General features: G+C 44.3%; 1 protein-coding gene across 2 annotated transcripts in view; it reads right to left on the minus strand.

Annotated features, from left to right (window-relative positions):
* Positions 1–7,493: 7,493 nt before the first annotated feature.
* The window catches only part of LOC139750163 (doublesex- and mab-3-related transcription factor A2-like), a 204,149-nt gene continuing 197,533 nt past the window's right edge, over positions 7,494–14,109 (minus strand). For both annotated transcript variants that reach the window (XM_071664508.1, XM_071664509.1), the window contains exon 3: positions 7,494–8,685. In XM_071664508.1, the coding sequence (XP_071520609.1) occupies positions 7,679–8,685 (1,007 nt within the window). In that variant the 3' untranslated portion in view covers positions 7,494–7,678. The remainder of the gene's footprint in view (positions 8,686–14,109) is intronic.

A 14,109-nucleotide genomic window follows, 5' to 3' on the forward strand; every position in this document is an offset into this window, starting at 1 on the left:
TGTCCCCCAAACAAATTTTATTTTCCCGCACACCAAAACCTCCCTGCGCCAACTTATTATAGCCCAAAGCCCCGCAACCCTACAAAAGTTGTTGGGGAAACCCCTATTCCCTTAACCCTTTAAAAAAACCAAATTTTTTCTTTCCGAGATAAAGTTTTTCCGGGTTCCCCCACATTTTCAAGGCTCCAGAATTTTCGCCCCCTCCCCCACGGTTGCTGCAGGGTGCGGTGCCCAAAAATGGTTAATTAAATTGGTTATGATCGGGTGTTAGGAAGTTAAATTCAAGATTTTTTGGAGAAGGGCAAGTATGCATCTAGTGGATGGAGGCGGGGAGGAGTCAGTGTGGATGAAGGGCTTGGAAAGGAGTCAGTTTTTTTTCGCGAGACCCCCCGCCCGTGGCTGATTCGGGTGAGAACGCAGAAGCTGGTGAAATTGGGGTTCCGTAAATTGTGGAAAGAAGCTAGTTGAGAGCAATGTGAATAAGACAAGTTTAGGTTCAGTAGGAATGAGGCATACAACCTCGTTGGAACCACTATTCCTCCAACATACCATTTTTGGGTCTCCGTGAAAGTTTTCGCCTTCCACCAAATTTTTCAATGCTCCCAGAACCTTCGCCCCCCCCCCCACTGTGACTCACGGGCCGCTTCCATGGTTCCATCCCCTGCTAAATTTTACTCCCAAAAAATCTGGGAAAGCTTTTACTTCCAATTTTTCTCCATTCAACTTACCCCCCGTTTTACTTGTCCCTCAAATCTACTAAACCTAATAGCCTTCCTCTTATTCACATTTACTCTCAGCTTTCTTCTTTCACACGCTTTACCAAACTCAGCCACCAACCTCTGCCATTTCTCACCCGAATCAGCAACTAGCGCTGTATTATCAGCGAACAACAACTGACTCACTTCCCAAGCCCTCTCATCCACAACTGACTGCATACTTGCCCCTCTCTCCAAAACTCTTGCATTCACCTCCCTAACAACCCCATCCATAAACAAATTAAACAACTATGGAGACATCACACACCCCTGCCGCAAACCGACATTCACTGGGAACCAATTACTTTCCTCTCTTCCTACTCGTACACACGCCTTACACCCTCGATAAAAACGTTTCACTGCTTCTAGCAACTTGCTTCCCTCACCATATACTCTTAATACCTTCCACAGAGCATCTCTATCAACTCTATCATATGCCTTCTCCAGATTCATAAATGCTGCATACAAATCCATCTGCTTTTCTAAGTATTTCTCACATACATTCCACATAGCAAACACCTGATCCACGCAACCTCTATCAGTTCTGAAACCACATTGCTCTTCCCCAGTCTGATGCCCTGTACATTCCTTTACTCCCTCAATCAATACCGTCCCATATAATTTCCCAGGAATACTCAACAAACCTACGCCTCTGTAATTTGAACATTCACCTTTATCCCCTTTGCCTTTGTATAATGGCACTATGCATGCATTCCGCCAATCCTCAGGTACTTCACCATGACCCATACATACAATGAATATCCTCACCAACCACTCAATAACAGAGTCAACCCCTTTATTTATACATAAATTCTACTGCAATACCGTCTAAACCCGCCGCCTTACCGACTTACATCTTCCGCAAAGCTTTCACTACCTCTTCTCTGTTTAACAAACCATTCTCCCTAACCCTCTCAGTTCGCACACCACCTCGACCAAAACACCCGATACCTGTCACTGTATCATCAAACACATTCAACCAAACTTTAAAATACTCACTCCATCTCCTTCTCACTTCATCACCTCCCCATTAGCCCCTCTCACCGCTGTTTCCATTTATTCTGTTGTCTTACGCACCATATTTACCTCCTTCCAAAACATCTTTTTATCCTTCCCAAAATTTAACGACAGTCTCTTACCTCAGCTCTCATTTCCCCTCTTTTTCACATCTTGCACCTTTATCTTGACCACCTGCCACTTTCTTTTATACATCTTCCAGTCATTAGCACTATTTCCCTGCAGAAATCGTCCAAATGCCTCTCTCTTCTCTTTCAAAAACAATCTTACTTCTTCATCCCACCACTCACTACCCTTTCTAATCTGCCCACCTCCCACCTTTCTCATGCCACAGGCATCATATGCGCAAGCCATCACTACTTTCCTAAATACATCCCATCTCTCTCCCACTCCCCTTACGCCATTTGCTCTCACCTTTTTCCACTCTGCATTCAATCTCTCCTGGTACCCCCTCACACAAGTCTCCTTTCTAAGCTCGCTTACTCTCACCACTCTCTTCACCCCAACATTCTCTCTTCTTTTCTGAAAACCTAAACAAAACTTTACCTTCGCCTCCACAAGATAATGATCAGATATCCTTCCAGTTGCCTCTCTCAGCACATTATCATCTAAAAGTCTCTCTTCCACGAGCCTATCAATTAACACGTAATCCAATAACTCTCTCTGGCCATCTCTCCTATTCACACACGTATGTTTATGTATCACCAATCACCAGACCTTTTTCAGCACACAAATCTACAAGCTCTTCACCATTTCCATTTACACCACTGAACACCCCACTTACACCAATTATACTCTCAATTGCCACATTACTCACCTTTGCATTTAATGAACCTATCACTAAAACCCGGTTTCGTGCATCAAAGCTGCTAACACACTCACTCAGCTGCTCCCAAAATACTTGCCTTTTATGATCTTTCTTCTCATGACCAGGTGCATAGGCATCGATAACCACCCATCTCTCTCCATCCACTTTTACCCATATCAATCTAGAGTTTACTTTCTTACATTCTATCACATACTCCCACAACCCTTGCTTCAGGAGTAGTGCTACCCCCTTCTTTGCTCTTGTCCTCTCATCAACCCATGACTTTACTCCCAAGACATTCCCAAACCACTCTTCCCCTTCACCCTTGAGCTTCGTTTCACTCAGAGCCAAAACATCCAGGTTCCTTTCCTGAAACATACTATATATCTCTCCTTTTTTCTCATCATGTTCACATCCACATACATTTAGACACCCCAGTCTGAGCCTTCGAGGAGGATGAGCACTCCCCGCGTGACTCCTTCTTCTGTTTTCCCTTTTAAATAGTTAAAATACATGGAGGGGAGGGTTTCTAGCCCCCCCCACTCCCGTCCCCTTTAGTCGCCTTCTACGACATGTGAGGGATGCTTGGGAAGTATTCTTTCTCCCCTATCCCTAGGGATATATATACATTATTTATTTACTTTTTTATCATACTTTGTCGCTGTCTCCCGCGTTTGCGAGGTAGCGCAAGGAAACAGACGAAAGAAATGGCCCAACCCCCCCCCCCCATACACATGTATATACATACGTCCACACACGCAAATATACATACCTACACAGCTTTCCATGGTTTACCCCAGACGCTTCACATGCCTTGATTCAATCCACTGACAGCACGTCAACCCCGGTATTCCACATCGCTCCAATTCACTCTATTTCTTGCCCTCCTTTCACCCTCCTGCATGTTCAGGCCCCGATCACACAAAATCTTTTTCACTCCATCTTTCCACCTCCAATTTGGTCTCCCTCTTCTCCTCGTTCCCTCCACCTCAGACACATATATCCTCTTGGTCAATCTTTCCTCACTCATTCTCTCCATGTGCCCAAACCATTTCAAAACACCCTCTTCTGCTCTCTCAATCACGCTCTTTTTATTTCCACACTTCTCTCTTACCCTCACGTTACTTACTCGATCAAACCACCTCACACCACACATTGTCCTCAAACATCTCATTTCCAGCACATCCATCCTCCTGCGCACAACTCTATCTATAGCCCACGCCTCGCAACCATACAACGTTGTTGGAACCACTATTCCTTCAACCATACCCATTTTTGCTTTCCGAGATAATGTTCTCGACTTCCACACATTCTTCAAGGCTCCCAGAATTTTCGCCCCCTCCCCCACCCTATGATCCACTTCCGCTTCCATGGTTCCATCCGCTGCCAGATCCACTCCCAGATATCTAAAACACTTCACTTCCTCCAGTTTTTCTCCATTCAAACTCACCTCCCAATTGACTTGACCCTCAACCCTACTGTACCTAATAACCTTGCTCTTATTCACATTTACTCTTAACTTTCTTCTTTCACACACTTTACCAAACTCAGTCACCAGCTTCTGCAGTTTCTTACATGAATCAGCCACCAGCGCTGTATCATCAGCGAACAACAACTGACTCACTTCTCAAGCTCTCTCATCCACAACAGACTTCATACTTGCATATGAACGCGCACCTTCATAGAACATACAAACCTCCAACAGCCAGGAGGTTTGTATGATATATATATATATATATATATATATATGTTTTGGGAGCAGCTGAATGAGTGTGTTAGTGGTTTTGATGCACGAGACCGGGTTATAGTGATGGGTGATTTGAATGCAAAGGTGAGTAATGTGGCAGTTGAGGGAATAATTGGTATACATGGGGTGTTCAGTGTTGTAAATGGAAATGGTGAAGAGCTTGTAGATTTATGTGCTGAAAAAGGACTGATGATTGGGAATACCTGGTTTAAAAAGCGAGATATACATAAGTATACTTATGTAAGTAGGAGAGATGGCCAAAGAGCGTTATTGGATTACGTGTTAATTGACAGGCGCGCGAAAGAGAGACTTTTGGATGTTAATGTGCTGAGAGGTGCAACTGGAGGGATGTCTGATCATTATCTTGTGGAGGCTAAGGTGAAGATTTGTATGGGTTTTCAGAAAAGAAGAGTGAATGTTGGGGTGAAGAGGGAGGTGAGAGTAAGTGAGCTTGGGAAGGAGACTTGTGTGAGGAAGTACCAGGAGAGACTGAGTACAGAATGGAAAAAGGTGAGAACAATGGAAGTAAGGGGAGTGGGGGAGGAATGGGATGTATTTAGGGAATCAGTGATTGGATTGCGCAGAAGATGCTTGTGGCATGAGAAGAGTGGGAGATGGGTTGATTAGAAAGGGTAGTGAGTGGTGGGATGAAGAAGTAAGAGTATTAGTGAAAGAGAAGAGAGGCATTTGGACGATTTTTGCAGGGAAAAAATGCAATTGAGTGGGAGATGTATAAAAGAAAGAGACAGGAGGTCAAGAGAAAGGTGCAAGAGGTGAAAAAAAAAAAGGGCAAATGAGAGTTGGGGTGAGAGAGTATCATTAAATTTTAGGGAGAATAAAAAGATGTTCTGGAAGGAGGTAAATAAAGTGCGTAAGACAAGGGAGCAAATGGGAACTTCAGTGAAGGGCGCAAATGGGGAGGTGATAACAAGTAGTGGTAATGTGAGAAGGAGATGGAGTGAGTATTTTGAAGGTTTGTTGAATGTGTTTGATGATAGAGTGGCAGATATATTGTGTTTTGGTCGAGGTGGTGTGCAAAGTGAGAGGGTTAGGGAAAATGATTTGGTAAACAGAGAAGAGGTAGTAAAAGCTTTGCGGAAGATGAAAGCCGGCAAGGCAGCAGGTTTGGATGGTATTGCAGTGGAATTTATTAAAAAAGGGGTTCACTGTATTGTTGACTGGTTGGTAAGGTTATTTAATGTATGTATGACTCACGGTGAGGTGCCTGAGGATTGGCGGAATGCGTGCATAGTGCCATTGTACAAAGGCAAAGGGGATAAGAGTGAGTGCTCAAATTACAGAGATATAAGTTTGTTGAGTATTCCTGGTAAATTATATGGGAGGGTATTGATTGAGAGGGTGAAGGCATGTACAGAGCATCAGATTGGGGAAGAGCAGTGTGGTTTCAGAAGTGGTAGAGGATGTGTGGATCAGGTGTTTGCTTTGAAGAATGTATGTGAGAAATACTTAGAAAAGCAAATGGATTTGTATGTAGCAGTTATGGATCTGGAGAAGGCATATGATAGAGTTGATAGAGATGCTCTGTGGAAGGTATTAAGAATATATGGTGTGGGAGGCAAGTTGTTAGAAGCAGTGAAAAGTTTTTATCGAGGATGTAAGGCATGTGTACGTGTAGGAAGAGAGGAAAGTGATTGGTTCTCAGTGAATGTAGGTTTGCGGCAGGGGTGTGTGATGTCTCCATGGTTGTTTAATTTGTTTATGGATGGGGATGTTAGGGAGGTGAATGCAAGAGTTTTGGAAAGAGGGGCAAGTATGAAGTCTGTTGGGGATGAGAGAGCTTGGGAAGTGAGTCAGTTGTTGTTCGCTGATGATACAGCGCTGGTGGCTGATTCATGTGAGAAACTGCAGAAGCTGGTGACTGAGTTTGGTAAAGTGTGTGAAAGAAGAAAGTTAAGAGTAAATGTGAATAAGAGCAAGGTTATTAGGTACAGTAGGGTTGAGGGTCAAGTCAATTGGGAGGTGAGTTTGAATGGAGAAAAACTGGAGGAAGTAAAGTGTTTTAGATATCTGGGAGTGGATCTGGCAGCGGATGGAACCATGGAAACGGAAGTGGATCATAGGGTGGGGGAGGGGGCGAAAATTCTGGGAGCCTTGAAGAATGTGTGGAAGTCGAGAACATTATCTCGGAAAGCAAAAATGAGTATGTTTGAAGGAATAGTGGTTCCAACAATGTTGTATGGTTGCGAGGCGTGGGCTATGGATAGAGTGGTGCGCAGGAGGATGGATGTGCTGGAAATGAGATGTTTGAGGACAATGTGTGGTGTGAGGTGGTTTGATCGAGTAAGTAACGTAAGGGTAAGAGAGATGTGTGGAAATAAAAAGAGCGTGGTTGAGAGAGCAGAAGAGGGAGTTTTGAAAAGGTTTGGGCACATGGAGAGAATGAGTGAGGAAAGGTTGACCAAGAGGATATATGTGTCGGAGGTGGAGGGAACGAGGAGAAGAGGGAGACCAAATTGGAGGTGGAAAGATGGAGTGAAAAAGATTTTGTGTGATCGGGACCTGAACATTCAGGAGGGTGAAAGGAGGGCAAGGAATAGAGTGAATTGGAGCGATGTGGTATACCGGGGTTGACGTGCTGTCAGTGGATTGAATCAGGGCATGTGAAGCGTCTGGGGTAAACCATGGAAAGCTGTGTAGGTATGTATATTTGCGTGTGTGGACGTATGTATATACATATGTATGGGGGTGGGTTGGGCCATTTCTTTCGTCTGTTTCCTTGCGCTACCTCGCAAACGCGGGAGACAGCGACAAAGCAAAAAAAAAAAAAAAAATATATATATATATATATATATATATTTCTTTCTTTCATACTATTCACCATTTCCCGCAATAGCGAGGTAGCGTTAAGAACAGAGGACTGGGCCTTTGAGGGAATATCCTCACCTGGCCTCCTTCTCTGTTCCTTCTTTTGGAAAATTAAAAAAAAAACGAGAGGGGAGGATTTCCAGCCCCCCCGCTCCCTTCCCTTTTAGTCGCCTTCTACGACACGCAGGGAATACGTGGGAAGTATTCTTTCTCCCTTATCCCCAGGGATATATATATATATATATATATATATATATATATATATATATATATATATATATATATATATATATATATATATATATATATAAACATTTCTTCAAAATAGTGTTGCTGATATCCCTGGTTCTCCTGAAGCCTCACAAGTTCTCATAGTTAAGGCTAAGAAGCCTGTCAAGAATTTCAGTACTTTCTGAAGATAAAATCTCTGGCAATTGTCTGACATCAATATTCATTTCTGCCTTTGAGCTGGTCCAAAGACACGAGTGATGAAGCGTTCCACTCGTCACCGGTGCTTTTACCTACTTAAGCGTTGTCGTCGGCGGCTGGAGAGCGTAGCCTTAGGTCAGGTCGGAGGTCAAGGTTGAGACGCAGGTCAGGGCGACCCAACAAGTCATGTCGAACAGGGTAATCCGGCAGGTGTTCTCTTGAGCGGGTAAGGTCAGGGTCACGTATGTCAGAAGGGTCAGGAGAGGAGTCATGGTGGTAGTGTCGATGAAGGGGAAGAGGAGGAAGCACCGGAAGGAGTGGGGGCAACAGGTGGGGATAGGAGAGGGGCAAGAGTGGAGGGCCGAAGCGTGAGTCTCCACCATATAAAGGGGCGCGGGGCAATGCTGCACCTAAGTAGGAGCTTTGATGGGCTGGTGGAGGGACTCCACCGCCGGTCAGGGGTGTGAAGGCAGACTTGGCGCTTCCAAGACTTGGTTTTGGCGGTGAGTGTGGGCGTGGAGAATGTTCTGCCGCCCTTGGCACAGTGATACCGACTGGTGGGCGGCGCATGGCCTCTCCCACAGAGAGAAAGTGTTCGATGGCTCGCAGGAGGTCCCCGCCGCACCCCGAGAGCACTAGCTCCAACACTCCTCGACGTTCACCAGGGAAGATCCTTGTCAGTATATCGATGCCCTCCAAATTTACCGTGACTTCCTTACGCGCCTCCGAAGTGCTCTGGAGGTCCATAGCTGCGTTTCGGTTGGACTGGGCCTGCGCAGAACCCTCGCTGGTCTCCGTGGTCTGGTGCCGATGGTCACCCTGAGGCGGTATTGGCGTTGGCTGCACTTCCTGCTGTATATCGGTGGTAGGCAATGAGGAACCACCATGGGGGTTGAGGTGTGGCGAGCTGTGGGTCGAAGTGTGGGCTGAAACGTGAGGTGTGTCATGGGAAGAGACGCAAGGCGGAGTGTGGGCAGGATCTTCCTCACTGGGAGTGACTCCGGAGGTTGAGGTAGGCGACATGGCAGGAGAGGCGGCCAGGACAGTGGGCGACGACAGACTCGCCTCACTCCTGGCCTCGTCCTCATGACTGTCCTCGCCATCTGCAGAATATAAGAACGGTGAGAGTTGTTGGTGGCGGCAACATACAGACACAGTCAGCATAAAATGACAACTAATAGACAATTGAGCTAGCAGCCACATGTAGATGCTGTCAGCCAGCAGACACTGCTTTTCAGCAGACAATATATCCCTGTAGACACTCAAGCAGCAGATATTGGCAACCTATAAATTTGTCAGCCAGTAGATTTTATCAGCCAGAGGACAGTCATCCAGTAGATACTGATAGCCACTAGACACTGTCGGCTAGCAAAATCAGACACACTATTCAAGATTAGGTAGCAGCAGTTACTTGTAAAGAGTAAGAATAATTTCCCTTCACAAATTAGGATACATTACTTAGAAATACAAGAACTTTGTTCGCAACTTTCAAATGTTTCTGTGCACTGCTTACTTGGCTTTAGATCACCAGAGATTATTACGCCGGTCATTTTACTCATTCACCTTTCGTAGCTCAAGAGAATATCATACTGTGCCTGGCAGCTGGCCTTTTCATCTCAACTACTGATATCTTAATTCTAATTCTAGAAAATCTATTGCCTACATATACACAGACAAAGCACGTCAGTGAGAGTATGGGTGAAGGCCACATATCATAGGGTAGGTGGACGCAAGTATAGTGCACACAGTGGGTGAAATACATCGACATAGAAGGGTGACGAAAGGACTTGGGTGAGGCCAAGAAAACATCCGCCAAGAGGAAGGGAGGTCTAGGGTACATCGAACACATGATATATAATTACAGGATACTAAATGATGCTGACACCAACTTAGTTAACAATCTCTGTATAATGTAAACAAAGTATGAAATATGTCATACACACGAATACAGATCGTATGTACGACTCATGGTGAGGTGCCTTAGGATTGGCGGAGTGCATGCATAGTGCCATAGTAAAGGGTATAAAGGTGAGTGCTCAAAATACAGAGGTATAAGTTTGTTGAGTATTCTTGGGAAATTATATGGAAGGGTATTGATTCAGACGGTGAAGGCATGTACAGAGCATCAGATTGGGAAGAGCAGTGTGATTTCAGAAGTGGTAAAGGATGTGTGGATCAGGTGTTTGCTTTGAAGAATGTATGTGAGAAATAATTAGAAAAGCAAATGGATTTGTATGTAGCATTTATGGATCTGGAGAAGGCATATGATAGAGTTGATAGAGACGCTCTATGGAAGGTATTAAGAATAAATGGTGTGGAGGCAAGTTGTTAGAAGCAATGAAAAGTTTTTACCGAGGATGTAAGGCATGTGTACAAGTAGGAAGCGAGGAAAGTGATTGGTTCTCAGTGAATGTCGGTTTGCGGCAGGGGTGTGATTTCTCCATGGTTGTTTAATTTGTTTTTGGATGGGGTTGTTAGGGAAGTGAATGCAAGAGTTTTGGAGAGAGGGGCAAGTATGCAGTCTGTTGTGGATGAGAGAGCTCGGGAAGTGAGTCATTTTTTGTTCGCTGATGATACAGCGCTGGTGGTTGATTCGGGTGAGAAACTGTAGAAGCTGGTGACTGAGTTTGGTAAAGTATGTGAAAGTTGAGAGTAAATGTGAATAAGAGCAAGGTCATTAGGTACAGTAGGGTTGAGGGACAAGTCAATCGGGAGGTAAGTTTGAATGGAGAAAAACTGGAGGAAGTGAAGTGTTTTAGATATCTGGGAGTGGATTCAGCAGCGGATGGAACCATGGAAGCGGAGGTGAGGGCGAAAGTTTTGGGAGCGTTGAAAAATGTGTGGAAGGCGACAACATTATCTCGGAAAGCAAATATGGGTATGTTTGAAGAAATAGTGGTTCCAGCAATGATATATGGTTGCGAGGCGTGGGCTATAGATAGAGTTGTGCGGAGGAGGGTGGATGTGTTGGAAATGAGATGTTTGAGGACAACATGTGGTGTGAGGTGGTTTGATCGAGTAAGTAATGAAAGGGCAGGAGAGATGTGTGGTGATAAAATGAGTGTTGTTGAGAGAGCAGGAGAGGGTGTTTTGAAATTGTATAGTCACGTGGAGAGAATGAGTGAGGAAAGATTGACCAAGAGGATATATGTGTCAAAGGTGGAGGGAACGAGGAGAAGTGGAAGACCAAATTGAAGGTGGAAAGATGGAGTGAAAAAGATTTTGAGTGATAGGGGCCTGAACATGCAGGAGGATGAAAGGCGTGCAAGGAATAGAGTGAAATGGAACGATGTGGGATACCGGGGTTGACGTGCTGTCAATGGATTGAACCAGGGCATGTGAAGCGTCTGGGGTAAACCCTGGAAAGTATTGTAGGGCCTGGATATGGTAAGGGAGCTGTTTCGGTGCATTATACATGACAGCTAGAGACCGGATGTGAACGAATGTGGCCTTTGTTGTTCCTCACGTGCATGCAGCGGGAAGGGGTTGTCAGTTCGTGTGTGGCAGGGTGGCGACGGGAATGAAGTAATGCAGCAAGTATGAATCATATGTATATATATATATATATATATATATATATATATATATATATATATATATATATATATATATATGGTTTCAGAAGTGGTAGAGGATGTGTGGATCAGGTGTTTGTTTTGAAGAATGTATGTGAGAAATACTTAGAAAAGCAAATGGATTTGTATGTAGCATTTATGGATTTGGAGAAGGCATATGATAGAGTTGATAGAGATGCTCTGTGGAAGGTATTAAGAATATATGGTGTGGGAGGAAAGTTGTTAGAAGCAGTGAAAAGCTTTTATCGAGGATGTAAGGCATGTGTACGTGTAGGAAGAGAGGAAAGTAATTGGTTCTCAGTGAATGTAGGTTTGCGGCAGGGGTGTGTGATGTCCCCATGGTTGTTTAATTTGTTTATGGATGGGGTTGTTAGGGAGGTAAATGCAAGAGTTTTGGAAAGAGGGGCAAGTATGAAATCTGTTGGGGATGAGAGAGCTTGGGAAGTGAGTCAGTTGTTGTTCGCTGATGATACAGTGCTGGTGGCTGATTCATGTGAGAAACTGCAGAAGCTGGTGACTGAGTTTGGTAAAGTGTGTGGAAGAAGAAAGTTAAGAGTAAATGTGAATAAGAGCAAGGTTATTAGGTACAGTAGGGTTGAGGGTCAAGTCAATTGGGAGGTGAGTTTGAATGGAGAAAAACTGGAGGAAGTGAAGTGTTTTAGATATCTGGGAGTGGATCTGGCAGCGGATGGAACCATGGAAGCGGAAGTGGATCATAGGGTGGGGGAGGGGGCGAAAATCCTGGGGGCCTTGAAGAATGTGTGGAAGTCGACAACATTATCTCGGAAAGCAAAAATGGGTATGTTTGAAGGAATAGTGGTTCCAACAATGTTGTATGGTTGCGAGGCGTGGGCTATGGATAGAGTTGTGCGCAGGAGGATGGATGTGCTGGAAATGAGATGTTTGAGGACAATGTGTGGTGTGAGGTGGTTTGATCGAGTAAGTAACGTGAGGGTAAGAGAGATGTGTGGAAATAAAAAGAGCGTGATTGAGAGAGCAGAAGAGGGTGTTTTGAAATGGTTTGGGCACATGGAGAGAATGAGTGAGGAAAGATTGACCAGGAGGATATATGTGTCGGAGGTGGAGGGAACGAGGAGAAGAGGGAGACCAAATTGGAGGTGGAAAGATGGAGTGAAAAAGATTTTGTGTGATCGGGGCCTGAACATGCAGGAGGGTGAAAGGAGGGCAAGGAATAGAGTGAATTGGAGCGATGTGGTATACCGGGGTTGACGTGCTGTCAGTGGATTGAATCGGGGCATTTGAAGCGTCTGGGGTAAACCATGGAAAGCTGTGTAGGTATGTATATTTGCGTGTGTGGACGTATGTATATACATGTGTATGGGGGTGGGTTGGGCCATTTCTTTCGTCTGTTTCCTTGCGCTACCTCGCAAACGCGGGAGACAGCGACAAAGCAAAAAAAAAAAAAGAAATATATATATATATATATATATATATATATATATATATATATATATATATATATATATATATATATATATACATATATGTATAAATGTATATGTATATATATATTGACTTGTTGTCACTGAATTGAACCAGGGGATGTGAAGCGTCTGGGGTAAACCACTTATAGCTTTTTGTGGCGTGGATGTGGAAAGGCGTCTGTGGTTTCGGTGCATTACACATAACGGCTAGACTCTGAGTGTGTACGAATGTGTCCTTGGCTGTCTTTTCCTAGCACTAACTCGCACAAGCAAACAGCTGATGCACACATCCTCTACCACTTCTGAAACCACACTGCTGTTCCCCAATCTGATGCTCTGTACATATCTTGACCCTCTCAATCAAATACCCTCCCATATAATTTCCCAGGAATACTCAACAAACTTATCCCTCTGTACTTTAAACACATTTACCACCTTTGCCTTTGTGCAATGGCACTATGCATGCGTCCGCCAATCTTCATGCACTTCACCATGAACCATACATACACTGAATATCCTTACCAACCACTGAACAACACAGTCACCCTCCTTCTTAGTATATTCCACAGCAATACCATCCAAACCCGCCACCTTGCCGGCTTTCATCTTCCGCAAAGCATTCACTACCTCTTCTCTGTTTACCAAACCATTCTGCCCAACTCTCACTTCGCACACCACCTCGAAGAAAACACCCTATATCTTCCATTCTATCGTCAAACATATTCAACAAACCTTCAAAATACTCACTCTATGTCCCTCTCACTTCACCACTACTTGTTATTACCTCCCCATTATCCCCCTTCACCGATGTTCCCATTTGTTCTCTTGTCTTACGCACTTCATTTACCTCCTTCCAAAACATCTTTATATTCTCTTGATGATACTCCCTCACCCCCACTCTCATTTGCCCTCTTTTTCACCTCTTGCACCTTTCTCTTGACCTCTTGCCTCATTCTTTTATACATCTCCCATTCATTTACACTATTTCCCTGCAAAAACTGTCCAAATGCCAACCTCTTCTCTTTCACTAACATTCTTATTTCTTCATCCTACCACTCACTACACTTTTTAATCTGCCATCCTCCCACCTTTCTCATGCCAACAAGCGTCTTTTGCGCAAGCCATCACTGCTTCCCTAAACACATCCCATTCCTCCCCCACTTCCCTTACGTCATTTGCTCTCACCTTTTTCCATTCTGCACTCAAGCTCTAATGGTACTTCCTCACACAAGTCTCCTTTCCAAGCTCACTTACTCTCACCACTCTCCTCACGTTAACATTCTCTCTTCTTTTCTGAAAACCTCTACAAATCTTCACTTTCTTCTACACAAAATAATGATCAGGCATCCCTCCAGTTGCCCCTCTCAGTACATTATCATCTAAAAGCCACTATTTCACGCGCCTATCAATTAACACGTTATCCAAGAACGCTCTCTGGCCATCTTTCCAACTCATATACGTATACTTATGTACGTATATGAGTTGGATATGTATATCTCTCTTTTTA

This window comes from Panulirus ornatus, chromosome 9, assembly GCF_036320965.1.
Source record: "Panulirus ornatus isolate Po-2019 chromosome 9, ASM3632096v1, whole genome shotgun sequence".
In the NCBI taxonomy this organism is placed as follows: domain Eukaryota; kingdom Metazoa; phylum Arthropoda; class Malacostraca; order Decapoda; family Palinuridae; genus Panulirus; species Panulirus ornatus.